The sequence below is a fragment of the Haliotis asinina genome, chromosome 9, assembly GCF_037392515.1.
Source record: "Haliotis asinina isolate JCU_RB_2024 chromosome 9, JCU_Hal_asi_v2, whole genome shotgun sequence".
Classification (NCBI taxonomy): Eukaryota; Metazoa; Mollusca; class Gastropoda; order Lepetellida; family Haliotidae; genus Haliotis; species Haliotis asinina.
The window spans coordinates 25,965,553-25,984,901 of record NC_090288.1 but is presented as its reverse complement, the minus strand read 5'-3'; the positions used below and the strand labels follow the sequence as shown (position 1 = coordinate 25,984,901).

Here is a 19,349-nt window from a genome sequence, read left to right as displayed (position 1 = left end):
GTGTACTGTGAGATAAATTGTAGAATATGGTGGTAGACTGTGAGAGAAATCGTAGATTATGATGGTGTACTGTGAGATAAATTGTAGAATATGGTGGTGGACTGTGAGAGAAATCGTAGATTATGATGGTGTACTGTGAGACAAATTGTAGAATATGGTGGTGGACTGTGAGAGAAATCGTAGATTATGATGGTGTACTGTGAGACAAATTGTAGAATATGGTGGTGGACTGTGATAGAAATCGTAGATTATGATGGTGTACTGTGAGATAAATCGTAGAATATGGTGGTAGACTGTGAGAGAAATCGTAGATTATGATGGTGTACTGTGAGACAAATTGTAGAATATGGTGGTGGACTGTGAGAGAAATCGTAGATTATGATGGTGAACTGCGAGAGAAACCGTAGAATATATTGCTGAACGGTCAGACAGATTGTAGCATATGGTGGTGGACTGTGAAACAAATTGTAGATTAAGTTGAACTGTCGGGCAGATTGTAGATTATGCTGAAAACTATGAAGTAAGCGGTAAATTGTGATTTGAACTGGAAGGGAAAATCATAGATTATGTTGATAAACAGTGAACGGTGAACTATTAGACTGACTTTACACCTTGGTCGAGAACGTTGATGGTTATAATCTGTTGGAGAACTTTGACATCGAGTGCTGGGTATATTCCGTTGGTGAACTTGGACAGAGTGCTGTGTATACTCCTTTGGTGTACGTTGACATGAACTGCCCTTTTTGTCACGTTGGTGAACTTGAGATAGTGACTTTGGATTCAAATGAAGGTAGCAAAATATTGTGGGATCAGACGCGAACAATATATATCGTTGAGCAACAATATGTTACATACACCCAGCTGCAACATCACACGTAACGGATCACCGCGTTGGAAACGTGACATCATCATACCAGCTCAAATAAAGCTTGTAAACTAAAAACAATGGACGAACATTGCACTTGGAACCGCCTATTCCCACTGTACACCGCTAATGGTTACATGATTTCTTATTGACAATTCAACAACATGCATATCGTGGTTCTTTTATTGTCAGAATTTCTCATGACAGTATTGAACAAAAGGTTCTTCTTGTATGATTTATACACCATGAACGGTGACTTGTCTTATAGTGTACAGTCGTGTGCGCCAAAGATAGTATTGCTTTTGTAAGAATACAGTTGTCTAAGGACAGCGTTGCTTTGTAAGAATAAAGTTGTCTACGGAAAGTGTTGCTTTGTAAGAATACAGTTATCCAATGACATTTATGCTTTTGTTAGAATAAAGGTGTTCAAGGACATTCATGCTCTTGTAAGAAAAAAGGTGTCCAAGGACAGTGATGCTTTTGTAAGGCGCGGGGAGGACAGCGTTATGTTTGAGGGGTAGAGAGCAGTTCTAAAGAATAGTATGGAGCCTTGGAAAATCTCAAGACAACAACGAAAACAAGCATGGTTTCATTCAAGAGGAGATTGTTGTGCGTCAGAAATAGTGAAGATCAAGACCAGTAATTTGCAACAGCTGCTGTGAGGAGCCTACTGCCCAATACATATTTAGATGTTCAGTTCACTCTACTGTCCTGTCAGAATACTCAAAAGATTCTGTCTGACGTAACGATTTATGTTGTATCATAAGGTTAGTGTAACATTGAAAAAAGTTATATTTTGTCAAAATGCCCTCATCCCATTTCCGGTACGTAATTAAGAATTTTTCGCTGCCTCCATGCGTCGAATTCAGGACCATTATCTGAAACAAATACAGCGCCAAACTGAGCATTTCCGAAATACACAGTCTGAAAATACAAAGTATAAATTTTAATGTGCCTGTGACGGCATTATACAAACGAGTAACCGCGTAAGTGAAGTGGTTTAGTTAAATGTAGCTTTTGACACTGTAACAAGAACATTTAATTGTTTTCTGCCTTAAATGATGATGTTGTGAGCTGTATCATATTGGTTATACCGATGAGAGCACATTGGCTTCTTCACAGATCAAAAACATATTTCGCATCATAATAGTACAGAGGATATAACTTAGAACTAAAATATGACAAAGTAAAAATCATTACAACATGTCATTTTATGTAAAAACCTTTACGTTGTAACTAATTTACAGTGATTCTCCTCTTCGGTCCCAATGACAAGTTTACCTCATGCCTTATCCTATTTTTAATCAGTACAAGTTTGTACCGTTGTGGGTTGATTCCAAATTCACTTTACAATTATATCATACGAAATATATGTCTCATTTTTGTGTGGGCTCCGTGATTTTTTTATTTCGTTTCAGGAAGTTTCGTTTGCCTTTTATTTGTTTTTATTTGAATGGCTCTGTGTACACAAAAACATCGTTTGGTGTCGCTTACAAACATATGAAGGTTTTTCTAGTAAACTTGAGGTGGTCGGTGTCAACAAATACACCAAATAACAGACACAGTTTTATGCTCTTCTTTGTGAAGTGTGTAGAAGACACAGTTATATGCTCTTCTTTATGAATTGTGTAGAAGACACATCTGTATGGTGAACCGATTTGCATCAACTTTTTTATGGTATTTCTTACTGTTAATGATTCTTTCACCACAGAACAAGTAGGGGTGTATTGGTGAAACATCAAAGCCTAGGATTATGATAAGGGGTGGCGCATCATTATCATTTGAACATCTGTCTAAAAAATGATACTTTTCGGGTTACTTGGTCAATATGCGTGTAGACACCTGCAGTGTACATCAGTGAAGAAATGTGTTGAGGAGTGGTACTGCTCTTACACTTGACAGAAACGTGTATTTATGGATACCAAATACCAAATTTCATCCGATTTTTCGTATCACCACACCCTGAATGGTGGGTCTCACCATAGGAGAAGTGCATTTAGGATTCCACATGTGGTCTGCGACAAGATGACATCATTGTCAGGTGAGGTGAGGTGAGGTACACCACTGAGGCTATTTCCACTGATATGTACTGTGACACGAACGTTTGCATTTGAGACGCCTATCCCTATGTTGCACGCGTGTGCTTCATTATCCTCAAGAATGAGATACAGTTGATAACAGGGATTAGCGACTATAGATAGTCAGCAACTCGAAGTCAATACTACCTGTATTTCGTTATGAATGCACACATGGTTAGACACATGTCATTTCACAGACAGAAACAAAACCACTGTTCTTCTAATCGAGTTTACGTGCATATCATGCATAATGTGGGCAGATGAAATGAAATTTGACTCACACATTGACCGGCTGTTTATAATTACACGTGTTCTTTGCTACTTTTCTGATTTTCAGCCTCAGGTTTCTGTGTTCGTGATTCATGTCTGCAAAATAGAAATGAAAAGACGATGTATAATCTGTGCGACACACTTGGTAAAACATGTGTCGTTGAGATATAATGTGTGCAACACACGTGGCAAACATGTGTCGATGAGATATAATGTGTGTGATACATGTGACAAAACGTGTCTGTGACATGTGTGTGGCAAAGCATGTGTCAGTGATATATGATTTGTGTGACACACGTGACAAAACATGTGTCTGTGAGATATGATGTGTGTGACACGCTTGACAAATTTTGTGCCGGTGAGATATAATGTGTGCAATATACGTGACAAACATGCATCGATGAGATATAATGTGTCTGACACATTTGACAAAACATATGTCTGGGATATATGACTTCCATGTCACGTGTGACAAAATTTATGCTGCTGACATTTAATGTGTGTGCCATACGTGACAAAGTTGTGTCAGTGAGGTGTAACTGGTGCAACAGATTATGTCCTATCAGATTTAGCAAACAATCTGAAGGGCATGAAAGGTTGGTGCTATGGTAGAATTACTATTGAAATTGGCAAACCAAACTGGTAACCGAACTGGCTTAGCAGGAATAAAATTATAAACTTTAACTTTAAATTGAATACGGGTGTTTCATGCTCCGAGGTACAACAAGACATTTTGAATAGATCGGTTTTGTGATTCACAAACAGTTCGGTATCAGTGTTCAACTGATGTTGTTTTACTTGGCATCAAGGTAATAAAACAAATAAAAATATTTATTAAGACTCACGTTCTTTTTAACCTGTGGATAAGGACAACGATAGCAATCACGATGACTATGCCAGCTGCAATCCCAGAGCATATCATGAAGTAGAACAGCCAGCTAATATCGCCGCTTTCTTCTGCGTGGATAATGTTGAAACAGTTTTTAGGTTTATCAAAATAAAGTGATTTTCCAAAAAACACTCATAGTTACAGATCTGCAATGTCAGTTGGGTACTGAAACTGCGAATGAGTTAATTGTATGAAAATACCCAGCAGGGCCAGAACTGATCAGCCCTTTGAAGCTGCGGTACCTGATTGGGTTAGATGATTGACTTTGTGTTTTGGTAGTTAGGAGCCTGACTCTGGGAGTGTGGGTTCGAATCCCAGCTCAGGCACATAAAAAGTACTAGAATCAGTACTTTATTGAGAAAGAGCTTAAACGTAAAAGTAACATGCTCAACATTTGACCACATACTAAACGGCATTGCGTCTTCACCACAATTGCTAACTGCTGCATTTGAGCTTTACTCGTAATTCTAAGGACAAATGTATTCAAATGGGATGACGTAGTATGTAAATTAGTCTACTTGACGCCCAGTATAGATAGAACTATGGGAGACCGGTCTGAGCAAGACGATGGCAGCCACTTGTGTGTTGTAGAGATTTAGTGACGTGAGTAGTGACCTGCTCCTTCATATGAACATCCTGGGCTTGTTTCTCCGGAAACCATATTGTCATTCTTGCTCTATACATTTAGGCCAGGCTACTCTAGGGTACTTTACATCTCATTGTTTCACAATTGGGTCATCACGTTGTGACTGCAGTTTTAACGATATGAAGTCTGAGGCTACAGTCACTAAAACTGAACAGGGAGCTTCAGACTGATTTAGCTTGTATCACATAGTGTCCATTTGACGTTGGAGAAAGTCCAAAAGGTTGCTTACACCGGAACGAATAAGAGTGAATGGCATGACATGCGATTGGAATGAGTATCTCCAACAGAAAACTCGAAAAATGCTGAATAGTGTCACAAGCCTTGGGCCATTTCATTTCCCTACTGCCCAACCCTACCCGAAATGTAAAAGGTCATGAATACAGCAAATCTGGGTTTTCTTTACGTTCTGAATCTGTCATATCCAAGGGGTTAGTTTCCAATTCATTGTGTTGGTTTTTCTTCAACTCCGATATATACCCAACACAAATTTAGAATAAAGTGATTTTACAACCCATCCCTCCAACGAAGTGGTGTTGAGTTTGTGTACATTACCTGACAGTGAATGAATGGTAGTGATCTAAAGGCTTAAGAGTTTTCAATCTTACATTACCTGACAGTGAATGAATGGTAGTGATCTAAAGGCTTAAGAGTTTTCAATCTTACATTACCTGACAGTGAATGAATGGTAGTGATCTAAAGGCTTAAGAGTTTTCAGTCTTACATTACCTGACAGTGAATGAATGGTAGTGATCTAAAGGCTTAAGAGTTTTCAATCTTACATTACCTGGAACTTCACCTTGACCTGACCCGGAACTCTGAAGGTCATCCTGCCAGTCTTCATCGTCTAGTGGTAGAGACTCGCCCCTCACCCCTGCAACATACCTCTGAACACAACAAACCTTGCTTCATCCATGGATATATGTTGAAACATCCTCAAAAATGATTTATGCGAAATTTGATTTAGAGAAGGGATTGCAAACAGATAAATAAGAGAAGACAAAACTATAATTTCTCCGTTTAAACGAGACAATTTTATAACAAGGCACCTATTTTATATTCCAGCGTTTCCGGTTTTGTCGTTCCCTTTCCTCCTCTGATTAATTTGACAAGTAAAGTCCATCGCTTCAGACTGGACTTCAGACTCCTATCCATGTGAGAAATAAACCCAGGCAAGTGACGTAGAGGGATTTACATGTTTTAGCAATATTCCAGCAATGTCGTGGAATGTTGGGAATCGAACCCCTGAAATCAGAGACCTCATTAACCACCAACGATCCGGGTACATCAAAGTCCTTGTTACGTAGGTGAGAAGGGAAGTTCGTTTTCATTCAAACTGAAACAAGATCAGCTGTAGCCTGGAAGTTTCGTTATAATCAACCCGAGCCTACAGATGTGTTAGTGACAGTTTTTACCTGACGTCAAAACACAGTCAACATGTCACATGTGAAACCGTGTGTTTAGGGCAAACAATTGTCAATACAACGAAGGATCGTAATAACTAGTTGTAAATGTATCTTTCAAAACACAGATACTGCATGTACTTACCCGCGACAAAGGCTGTGACGATGAGAATGATGTAGGACCACTTCATTGTATGAAGACCAACACCACATATGACAGCATCTGTACTTCCAGACACGAGAAATTAAACCCCGGAAATACACCACTATAGCATTTGACTCTTCCGGGCCTATTACACGCTTCAAGCGCATGTATAAGAGAAGTGAATATATACTTTCATATCAACAAGGGCTCATAACCAAATTATTAGTATTAACATTAGTAGTAGTAGTAGTAGTAGTAGTAGTAGTAGTAGTAGTAGTAGTAGTAGTAGTAGTAGTAGTAGTAGTAGTAGTAGTAGTAGTATTTTATTTGATTTCTAATCTAGCGGATCCTGGCATTGTCAATGAAAACAATAGACCAATTTTATCAAAAATGTTAAACACGCTTGTACTGAACAACAGTTTTCATACGATAAGATGGAATTCAAAATGTGACTGGCGGTTAGATAGTCTTGTGGTAAAAGCGTCACGCCAAAGACCCGGGTTCGATTCCCTACATACACAGACTGTATTAATCCCATGCCTGGTGTCCCTCGTCACGATATTGCAGGAGTATTGCTAAAAGCGGCGTAAAACCCAACTCACTCACTCAGAATGTGGCCATGTACATTTGGAGCGTGTGAATGAGTTTGCGGAGTAAAACCAAGCTCAATCAATTGACTGTATTTCTGTTTGTCAAGGATCCCGGCATCTAAGAAACTCACGAGTACATACGGTGCTGAAACAAACATTATCAAGACGAATTTCAGGTCATGATACTGTTGTTGAGTCAAAGGGACATAACTCTATCTGGGAACAGAAACCATTGGACCTCGATATTAAAGGGCATGTCTGAAAGATGAATCATCTCCAACAGACCCTAATCCTTATTAGAAACTACCAACAGTTAAAATGACAGCAAACCACACACGGAAGCAAAAAATGTTTTAACTGTGTTGGGCAACGAAACCGATACGTTTATTAGCAGGGGAAATGATGAGAGTATATGTTTATGATACTTGGCTGACTTACACACGGATCTTAGATACAAATGCAACTATGTAGTAGGGAGGGACGGTGTGAATCCTACATCTATCTGTGGCAAGCACGGGTACTGACGTCTTCCTGTTCAGGACCAAGTGGTAGTTGTCCCCACAAGCCCGCTTATTGACAGCTCCATGTATGTGACCAGCTGATAGATGTGCCCACAAGCCCACGTGTTCCGATTTGTCATCAGTCGAGGTTGTACTTCCTTCCCTTCACGCCATCAACATCAACAGCAATTACCACCATAACGTCTCACAACTTCATCTAACATGGAATCACTTGGGATTATGCAGGGTAAGCTCTTTAACTAGTTGTTAAATATTCCACTATTCGGCAACGTGTGTGCTACATCAATACATATTGACGGCAATAACTAACCTATATTGTTTTGACCATGTGTTTTTACAGCAAACAATTGTTTGTTACATTCATTAGTGCAAACGGTTGGTTGGAACGATAACCATGTAGCGTAACATATATCCCAAATCCGCATCACCTCGGACCTCCCATAAACTACATTCATACGTAATATACACTGAGATACTGAACAAACCCATTTTACTGACTCTTATGGCAAAGAGGTGAATTGATCAATTGTATTCGTTATCCTTTTATCTGATGAAGAACATTGACAGTTTGTATTTGCGAGTGACTACTTCATGGTGATTGAACATGAAAACATTACTTAACATGTACAAGACAGACCTAGAATATCTAAAACCCAAAGAATAACAAACTTAAACCAGCACAAAAGACATTTATCAAACCAATACGACAGACAACAATGTCAAACCAACACAGCAGAAAACAATGTCAACCCATCACAACAGACAAAAATGTCAAACCATCACAACACACAACAATGTCAAACCATCACAACACACAACAATGTCAAACCATCACAACACACGAAAATGAAATGTGAAACCAGCACAACACACAGCAATGTTAAACCATCACAACACACAACAATGAAATGTCAAACCATCACAACAGACTGCAATGTTAAACCATCACAACACACAATAATGTCAAACCAATACAACAGAAAACAACACAACGGGCAACAATGTCAAATCATCACAACACACAACCTTATCCAACCAACAATGTTAAACCGTCACAATAGACAAGAATGTCAAAGCATCACAACACTCAACAATGCCTAACCAACACAACAGAAAACAATGTCAAGCCACTACGGCAGACAACAATGTTAAACCAATACAACCGACAACAATGTTTAACCAGTACAACAGACAACAATGTTAAACCAATACAACAGACAACAATATCAAAGCAACAAATCACACAATGTCAAATCAACACAAGAGGCAACATTGTAAAACCATTCAAATGTCAAACGAACACAACAGAAAACAATGTCAAACCAATACGACAGACAACAATGTCAAACCAACACAATTGACAACAATGTCAAACCAATATCAGGCAACGATATCTAGACTTACTCATTAGATCAAAAGACAATCCAGCGTGTTTAATCTTAGCCGTCAAACATCGAAATAATATTTTTACTCAACGCACATTGCTTATTTCCGTGACTGTTTCCTACATCAAATATTCATTAGTTAAACTCTTTGTGAAAGAGATCTGTCAGAGTTGGGTTAGAGGACCCGTGAAGCTCCGGGGAAAAAATGATCTTTCAGCAACCCATGCTTGCCATGAAAGGCGAATAAGCTTGTCGTAAGAGGCGGTTAACGATATCGGGTGGCTGTGTTCGCTGACTTGGTTGGCATGTGTCATCGGCTCCCAGTAGACAGACAGACAGACAGACAGACAGACAGACTGGCAGACAGACAGACAGACAGACAGACAGACAGATGCTCATGCTCAAGGCATGGTAAGTAATTTTTTTCATTAATGCCGATGGGCTTTCATACTCCCGAACAATCAGTCGCCTACCCCGAATGATCAGCTGTCAGTATGATTATAAGATATGATTCCCTCAGAAACAAACAATTATTCCCGAAATGTGCCACTGGTTCGGTTTTCCCCAGGACCATAGAAAAAGATATAAAAGGAGTCTAACTCATGTTTACAATGACTGAACTATTAGCTGGACTCATCAGGATACATTTGTAGTAGATCTATAGGTTTAGGAAGATAACTTTATTTCTGTGGCAACAAACTGTTTGGTACACACTGGGCAGTCAAGTCCGGATACACGATATTAGAACGTGAAAGTGTTGGGGCATCCTGTCAAAATATGGTGGTATGTGAGAAGCATCAGTTTTCCTCAATGTCTGTTGATTGTATTGTCACAACATGGCCGAAACATTGGGAGCACAGTCATGTTTCATGGAAGACGTTCATTTTACACGAAATACATACATGAAAACGACAACCTCCATAGCCTTAGCAAATGTTTGCTTACGTCGAAGTCAGTGGTACCATTCAAATTATAAGCAGTTTCGGAAACATTATACAAAATAGCCATACCCGGCACATGATTAACTTGGTATCCGGAATCAGAAACAGTCTTACTGTGCCTTAGTGATTCAGAGAAAATGATACACGGAAGATAGCCTGCATTTACATGTTCCTCGATATAAATCAAGACATCTTCATATCATAAACGAGGTGTTGATATGTACACAGTTAGGCAACATGTCCAAAACAAGGCAACATGTCCAAGGGGGCAATCATTGAGATACGTGATACACAAATTACATCATGAGATGAATGATTCACTGTGTGTGATGTATGATCCACTGACTACAGTGTGTGATGTATGGTCCACTGAATACACTGAGACAGAGGCCTATCTGACTACACTGTAAGATATGATCCACTGACTACAGTGTGTGATGTATGGTATACTGAATACACTGAGATAGAGGCCTATCTGACTACACTGTAACATATGATCCACTGATTACAGTGTGTGATGTATGGTCCACTGAATACACTGAGACAGAGGCCTATCTGACTACACTGTAACATATGATCCACTTATCACAGTGTGTGATGTATGGTCTACTGAATACACTGAGATAGAGGCCTATCTGACTACACTGTAACATATGATCCACTGATTACAGTGTGTGATGTATGGTCCACTGAATACACTGAGACAGAGGCCTATCTGACTACACTGTAACATATGATCCACTGATTACAGTGTGTGATGTATGGTCCACTGAATACACTGATACAGAGGCCTATCTGACTACACTGTAACATATGATCCACTGATTACAGTGTGTGATGTATGGTCCACTGAATACACTGAGACAGAGGCCTATCTGACTACACTGTAACATATGATCCACTTATCACAGTGTGTGATGTATGGTCTACTGAATACACTGAGACAGAGGCCTATCTGACTACACTGTAAGATATGGTCCACTGATTATATTGTACGATATATGGTCCACTGAATACACTGATATATAGGTTCATATGACAACACTGTACGATATATAGTCCAATGACGTGACGTATTAAGATATCAGTCAATTGGCTTCAGTTGCAATGATAAAATATATTGTTTACCACGTTTTTCTTTAGGTATCTACCTCGCCATGATTCTGTCTGAAGCATCCGGTGCAATGTCAGTTGGTGCAGACATAACGAAAACGTAAGACTTTTTCACAACTTGCTACCTGACAAACTAGCCAGTCCGACAAATGAGAATACGTTTAATGCTATCCCACGATGATGATGATGATGATGATGATGATGATGATGATGATGATGATGATGATGTAAGCATTTCCTCCCAAGGGCGGAGAAGATGTATGACGAGAGGCCGTACAGAGGTCCAACTGGTGATCTGACCATGAGGCCAGTCAAAGACCTGACAATATGTCTGCGGGGCGTGTTCACCTCAGCGGGGCTCCAGCGGAAGGTGACAGCAGCCAGGCCACTGACCACTGACCTCCCAACCATGTAAATACACATAAATTCTCTTTCGACATTTCTCAAATGCACATGCATGAACACTGCTAGTTAACATCACAAGAGATATAGCTAACACACATGAAGAAGAACTCCGTGCTGCCGAGAGAGATTACTTTCAATCGAAACACTCACACTTTCTCTCTGCAGATATATCATTGATAGACACCAATACATCGCAACACCTCTCCCTTTCTCGCCAGATTTGATCTCTCTCTCCCTGTTTCTTTCTCAACTCTACCTCACTCCTCTTCCCCTCACTCACTCTTTGTCTTTGTCTTCCTCTCAGTCTGTCTCTCTTTCTCTATTTCTCTGTCTCACTCTGTCTCACTCTCTGTCACTCTGCTTATGCAGATGGGATCATCAGGTTCGATTTCATTATTAGTTTGTGTTGTACATTGCAATAGCCCTGCTCTATGACCGACATTTGTTTGCAATTACTCTCTCTCTCTCTCTCTCTCTCTCTCTCTCTCTCTCTCTCTCTCTCTCTCTCTCTCTCTCTCTCTCTCTCAAATTTATTTTCTCACGACTGTCAGAATGCAATTTGTGCTGCATCACTGTAATCAAGAAGGGTTTCATTGTTGTTCTGTCGTTCCATTAGGCTGTGCTTCCTTCCGTACTTCCGACCTTGTGTAGTTACTCTGATCATACACACCAACTGTCACAGAACTGTATCACGTTCACATCATTCCATAGCGTACAGCATGTATTGTTTATAAACATATCTATCTGTGAAGGTCCGGGTTACAAATGATTTTCAGCACGGCTAAGAGGCGATTAACGGGATCGGTTGGTCAGGCTCGCATGTACAGCATGTGTAAACAGTGAGGTAAAAACATACATATGGGCCACACTGTAAATATGGATCCTAGTATAATTACTATCATTATATATTCACAGCTATTTTTTGTACAAACACTTTTTTTAAAAATATACATAGTCTTAAAAGTCTATTGTTATCGCTTGTTTTCATCAATTCAAGAAACATTTGGACACGAGGGTGTGTACGACAATATTCAGATAAATATCTGGCACGCTATTCATTGTAGAGAGGACACACCAGTGTGATATGGAATTCATCTTCTAGTTCAGTCACACAAGAAGGATAAAACGTAGTTTCATATGTTTTGGAGTGTCTATAGGAATTAACATTGAAATTATGTACATTACAACGAATCTTTGTCAAACATCTCCGTAAAGCTTTCGAGCCAATAGCTTTTAGATAATTTTCAAGAGAATAATCAGTCTTCATTCTTGCATAGAGTGTCACAGATTCGGAAAGGACCACGTGTTGATGCCACTCTTGGTAACAGATATCTTTTGAGTGCTGTTTACAATTATCAAGAAAACATTTCACATTACAAACATTTTGTGCTATCCACACATAGCCGAAACCATGTCTAAATAACAACATTCTCACCTTTGATACCCAGTTCTCGTCTCCATTATCATCTAGTCTTTTTTAACATTTCATAACATTTCCTTGTGTATCTGTATGGGGGTTGGCGTAAGATCCTGATCCAACACAATACAAGGCTAATATAGGCATAAATTTCAACTGGATAACACATTTATTACTAAAACTGTAAAAATAAAGAATACCAGATCCCATCTTTAGTCGACTCTCAGTAACGTAACGGCTGCTAAAGGCCAGTTGTGACGGGTACTCAGAAACACTACAGAGGTGGGGATAAATGATATCTTTTGAGGATCATCGTTTGGAAAAACATAATTTATAAAATCTCGAAATTATGAGAAATTGAAACATATGTCAGACAACATGCGTGGCATTATTTTGCTGGGGCGGTGAGGTAACTTTTTGGTTAAAGCGTTAGTTTGTCACGAGTTCGATTCCCCACGTGAATGAAATGAGCGAATCCAATTTCTGGTGTCCCCCCTTTCATGAGCTTGCTGGAATTTTGCTTAAGCGGCGTAAAACTAAACTCACTCACTCATCATTTGCTTTTCTCATGTCGGTACCATAATCCACAGCAGGGAAGTGAGGGCACGACTCATCTGAATGTATCTTTAACTGAGGTGTACGTTCACAATACCGTCATGCTGCATGTGAAGACAACAGTATTACAATCATTTCACGTCAAGATGACCAGCAGGTGATGCCCACGCACACGCTGACCAAAGTGTATGCGCCTCCAGGAGAACTCACAAACGCTCCTGGGGAATTGGTAGCCATGTGGTTGAAGCGTTCGCTCGTCACACAGAAAAGACGGGTTGATCCCTCACAATGTGTAATTCATCCAGCATGTATTCAATTCGCAGAACACCTTCACGGTGTGTTTACGGCGACGGGAGCGGAAACGTTATCGTTCCAACAAAGGCACAACGACAACGACGGTCGCAACAGCTCAAAAACGAAATTACAAAGTAGGTTTCAACCTCACATAATCCCTTAAAATACCATATCATTAGCGTAGAGTCTTTGTGAACTGCATGGGATAAGAAACATATTTAGTATGTGTATATCTGGAACGGTAACTCATAGACAACCCTATGCATCCAGTCAGGCATTTTCAGTAAAATATGATGCTTTGAAATCCAATATATTTTCTAAAGATATAATTTCTGTTGTCATAATCAACTTGAAGAATACTCACAACACTCTGAAATATATCTTTTTATTTCACATCATGGGTGAAATAATGAAGAAGCATGTATTCTAAGAAAAGCATTTATTCGTTGTAAAATGTACATAAGCGAGAGCTTGGTGTCGTCTATGCAACGGAAAACCTCAACTCAACTCTTTATTTCACGTACAATTTGTGATATTGTTGAAAGAAACATGCTATTTCAGGTTTCATAACTGCATCTGTGACACGCCTCCTCGTGATCGCCACGAGCACTGCGACTTCAACATGCTGGAAACAGACTACAATGCGACTGTCCTAGAAGGCTGTCTGGTAAACAACAACATGTCGGAGAAGGCCACGCTCACATACAGATCGGAAGGTGCGCCACGCTAGTGTCACGCTAAATATATTCAAACAATCAGGGACGGGTGGACGAATTCGAATTGCACCACGAATACAACGCGTGAAGTCCCCTGTCTGAATATGCCTGAGCAATTTCATACAAGAGCATAAAGCAATGCTAACATAGGGGAATCTGGGAGTCGGATCCATGCTGTCTAGATAAACCCAAAGTCAGTATTTTCCGTTACATTGTTACATGTAAGTTTACTAAAATTGCGGATCCACGTACAGTTGAAACGCACGTACATTGCTAGTTCTTAGACGATGGTACCCGCACATTGATTGCTTTATCATGTTTATGGCATTTACTACAATAACCATCGCTAAACCTATCCAGCCGCGGAATGGTCAATGTTTCAATGTCTTTGTTTAATTGCAGAGTTTCACTGTCACTTAAGAAATGATTTCGCCATCCGATGTCATCCCAAACAGGGCTCGTTGGAGGCTAAAGACACCACGTATGTATGGCGAATTACTTTATTTAAACCCACACCATAAAATTACCCACTTAATTATCAAAACGGGTTCGAACTGACCTTTAATGCAATAGGATAACCGGATTAATAATAATCATATTATATCTCGTCCTTCCTCTCTAGCTCGTTTCTCTCGTCCCATCTATCTCTTTCCCCCTCCCTCCTCTCCCCCCTCTCTCTCACTCTCACTCTCTCTCTCTCTCTCACACAGTAATAATATGACGTGCATGGAATATGATGTCGGTATAGACAATGAAGGTGGCGTCATGCAGCCACCTACACAAAAACTTCAAACAAACAACACCATTCACTGACTACACTTATAATTTCAGATTCCTCTCAATATTGGTGTGTTTATCAAGCGCTTTAGAGAGTCTTGAATGTGAGTACTTTAGAAGAAAGGTTATAAAAGAGCGTCCTTTTCATGCATCAAGTTAGTACATGATATCTCGGAGGTGTTGTCCTTTTCTATGCAAATAATCCTATCCATGGGTCACCATATGTTAGGTATGGTCGTGAAAACGAACATTTCGAGGATTTAACATGTCAGCATTGTCTCTCTTTACTTCAGGCGACAGGTCTGGACGGACAGTCTATCGACACGGCATGACCACCACCGTCAGCCCAAACGTATCTACCCCGAACGTGTCGTTAAAAGTCAAACTGGTGATTCTGTCCATGACTGTGGTGTTGGGTCTGTTGCTGGGCATTCTCGGCACTGTCTGTTGCGTGTTCTGTTGGAGACAGAGGAAAAAAAGAAGGTACAGATGAATGCATCCCTATAATAAATAGGGCATCTACCTAATCCAACTACAGATTTATCCTTCACCTGGATAGCTTCAGGACTACAGTGTTCACTGTAGGTCGAAGGTCCAGGTTCGAATCCCCGCATGGATACACTGTGTGAAACCCACTTTGGGTGTCTTCCGTGATAGTGCTGAAATAATGCTTTATGTGGTGAAAAACTAAATTCATTCAGTCCAGATGGTGTTATGCAGTTCCATAATACGGGCACGGTGGTATAGCTCAGTAGTTAAAGCGTTCACTCGTCACGCCGACGTAAGAGGCGACTAACGGGATCGGGTGGTTGGGCTAGCTGACTTGGTTGACACATGGCATCGGTGTCCAATTGCATAGATGCTCATGATGTTGATCACTGGGTTGTGTGGTCCAGACTCGATCATTTACAGACCGTCGCCATACAGCTGTAATATTGCTGAGTGTGGCGTAAAACTAAACTCAGTCACTCACTTGTCACGCCGAAAGATAGGAGTTCGATTACCAGCATCACCTGGGTTCATTGTGTAAAGTATTCTCTGTGACGCTGGTCTGGAGGGGGGGGGAGGTTCGGGATTCGCTGGCGAACCACGTGAATCCTTTGTTATAACTGATCGTATGACCATGAAAACCATTGTTATTGATCTATTGAGTAATTACTGTTGCATACATATGTAAGTATCTATCACTGCATGACTGTTTCACGATGTACACTCGGATATGATGCTGGGTTTTTTTCCTTCTAGTGTTCCTACTACGTCGATAGTGAAAAGGACAGGTCCACGTGTTCCTGAGAACACCTATGAACACAGACCCCAGGACAATGCCATATATGAAGAACTGCCCGATACAGTGAGCATTCAATTAATGCATACCTCCTTTCAGAATGAACATCAGCCTAAAATGTTAAATTTGTTTCCTTGTTTAACACCACACTCAGACATATTCCAGCTATATAACAGCTGTCTGTAAATTAGAATCTAGGCTTGACAGTCTAGTGGTGGGATAGCCTCGTTGTTATAAAACGTTCGCCTGTAACTCGGAGGACATGCATCGAATCCAAACATGGCTACGGTGTTTGAGGCCCATTTCTGTGGTATTGCTGGAATATTCCTATAAGCGGCGTAACACACAAAAAGTCACACACTCACATTGGCCACCGGTACTGTTTCAGGAGGTGCCTGATCTGCTGCAGCAGGGACCCAGGTCTGTCCTCCGCTCCACAGAGGACGTGTCCGAGTCGGTGCTTGTCCACTCTAATCTACAGAGCGTCACCTACAAGCCCGGTCAAGGTTATTACGAGGCCCTCGCTCGACACACCGGTGAGAAAGAACCTGGTTCACCTGGAGCATCCAAGCCAGTGCCCGCTCCAAGATCAACTATCCATCCTCCGAGACGGCTTTCGTCAGGGCACAACGACTACCTTGAGTTGGAGGAGGGTTCCAAACAGAATGATGGAACACAACCCAGTCTTACCAATCCCTATTTTGTTCTGGAATCCAGTGCATCGACAAGCCCTCCGTTACCAGTACCATCGGGTGGACGTACAGATAGGGGACAGATAACATTGGAAGATGAGAGCGCCCAGAATAGTTCAACGACCGGACTAAGAGATGGAGAAGATCATGAATGTTGCGGCAAAACGTCTTCACTGGGAGGCAGTGACTTTCGTGATTACCAGCAGCTCCAGAGGCCGAGTCTGACCTCAGAGAGCCAGCAAGAAGGTGGCTATGAGTGTCCCGTACCACCAGACTTTGGTTTCGACCTGGCTACCACCTACGATCAAAGCGAGGAGGACAGAGAGACCACCTGTTCACCAGACTATCAGAGATTAACAAGACATGCCGTTCAGCAGCTACACCATAACTCAATGAAACCACAAACTAAACATGATTACTTCGTCTTAGAGACCCTGGGCAAGACAGAACAGCCAATCAGCGCGCTTACACTGGACACATCGTGAATGTCATATTCAGGGACTTCTAGGAACATCTGTTACGGTTGTACTGCATCTGATCTATCACATGCAGTTAAGCCCCCTTAGTCTGGACCCTCCTTAATCTGAAAGCCCCACTTGCCAGAGGATTACGGCTGCAAAGACGTTAACATGTATTAGGATATATTTATCCGCACCCAAACTCCCCAAAATTAATCCGCATCCAAACTCCCCAATGTATTAACCTGGCCATGACTGCACTTTACCTAGAGCCATACAGTTGAAACTCTTTATTACGGACCACATAAAAAATGTACAGACGGTGTCAAGACTTTAATGTAAATAGGATATATGTATATAATCCGCAATTATATTAATCCCGTCGACAGTGAGTGAATAAGAGAGTATGGTTTTACACAGCTTTTAGCAATAGGCTTCACACGTTGTACCCATGTGGGGAATCGAACCCGGTGGGCGCTTGAACCACTACGCTACAGAACCGCCTCTTCCAACTACTGTGTAAATGCGAAGTACAGATGACTAGCGTTTCACCGTACATTTGTGGGCTTCTGATCAGTTTTTGTCTCTGATTGTCTGATGAGTCGTGACAGATTACTATTGTTTCGTATGTAGAAACCACCGAGTTGCTTCATATCAATAACATATGTATTCCTTTTTTACATGTTACTACGGCAGTATTTTGTGAAGATCTACTTGATCGCAGAATCTAGTTCAGTATTTTGTGTATGTATATAAGGTGTACCATGGGCCATGAGCCATACATGTAGAAATTTAACATCACATCATCACCCTTACTCCACGTGTATCATATAATAGATACAGTTTGTAACATTATCTGTCATAATTATAGTTTATATATTCGTGATTAGCGTGAACCGTGTGTAATGTGTGTGTGTCAGCGCGTGTGTGCGCGCGCGTTCCTGCTTACGTGCGTGTACGTATATGTTGATGATCTTGTTTTTGACAAATGGATGGGCGCATAGGTATGAGACGGATGGTGGGATGGACAGACAGATCGTCATACACTCCAGAAAGATTTTACATAATAATTTTATTTGTTATTATCTTAGTAAATATTGTCAACAATTGCCCGTCATTATTGAGTACATGTTTCTCATAATACCGTTAGGTCCATCGGACATATTCCGCCATCAGTCAACTACGCTACATCGTGTTGATGTCGCGGTGTTACTGTGATCCGGATATTGTTTTGAAGGACAAAAATAACCACTCTGAATTTGGAAATGTCCATGTGATGTCGTGGAAATGCAGCGGATCTATAACGTAGCCGTTATTACTGTTTGCAATTAGCGCCATGCCTGTTAGTATGTTCTGAATCAGTACTACTGAAGTGTCAGTTGTGATTACAATGCATGTTTCATGACACGCGTGGGTGGGTGTTTCCGTGGTGTTACATCTGTTATAACAGGGAGTGACGGGGTGATCATGAAGATTGAGGGATTAGACATTCTTCAGATTTACAAGAATACATACATACATACATACACACACACACACACACACACACACACACACACACACACACACACACACACACATACATACATACATACACACATACATACATGAAGTAAACGTCATTTTGTAACATGTAAACATTTGTAAATATGCATTCCAACGTTTTATGTGAAATAAAGTTTTATGTGAGATAAAGTCAATGGTCCAAATAATTACTGTTGTATTTTCCTTCATTATTAACACACGGGACGTAATGTTCACCCGTAGCTAATCCTGTTGATAGAGTGAGCAGTTACGTCACACTTTCAGCAGTTACGACACACACCCTCACGTCATGTTTAACATCTGACAGATACAATTAGGAGATAAACATTATGTGTTGGCCAACACATGATGTTTATCGACAT

At 40.6% G+C, this 19,349-nt stretch overlaps 2 protein-coding genes across 2 annotated transcripts; one reads left to right on the top strand and one right to left on the bottom strand.

Moving 5' to 3' along the window:
- Positions 1 to 1,034: 1,034 nt before the first annotated feature.
- LOC137295781 (uncharacterized) lies at positions 1,035 to 6,452 on the bottom strand. The gene is made up of 5 exons (XM_067827322.1): positions 6,294 to 6,452; positions 5,533 to 5,619; positions 4,059 to 4,170; positions 3,225 to 3,309; positions 1,035 to 1,743 (listed from the first exon to the last, which is right to left on the bottom strand). Exons 1-4 carry the CDS (start codon positions 6,337 to 6,339, stop codon positions 3,246 to 3,248), a joined length of 309 nt encoding a protein of 102 aa, XP_067683423.1. The 5' UTR covers positions 6,340 to 6,452; the 3' UTR covers positions 1,035 to 1,743; positions 3,225 to 3,245.
- An 862-nt stretch (positions 6,453 to 7,314) lies between these two features.
- On the top strand, positions 7,315 to 19,151 carry LOC137295914 (uncharacterized). Its single transcript, XM_067827491.1, has 10 exons — positions 7,315 to 7,630; positions 10,874 to 10,943; positions 11,090 to 11,254; positions 13,544 to 13,648; positions 14,076 to 14,230; positions 14,633 to 14,711; positions 15,062 to 15,111; positions 15,301 to 15,490; positions 16,253 to 16,358; positions 16,681 to 19,151. The coding sequence occupies exons 1-10, from the start codon at positions 7,606 to 7,608 to the stop codon at positions 17,467 to 17,469; spliced, it is 1,734 nt and encodes a 577-aa protein (XP_067683592.1). The 5' UTR covers positions 7,315 to 7,605; the 3' UTR covers positions 17,470 to 19,151.
- Positions 19,152 to 19,349: the final 198 nt, after the last annotated feature.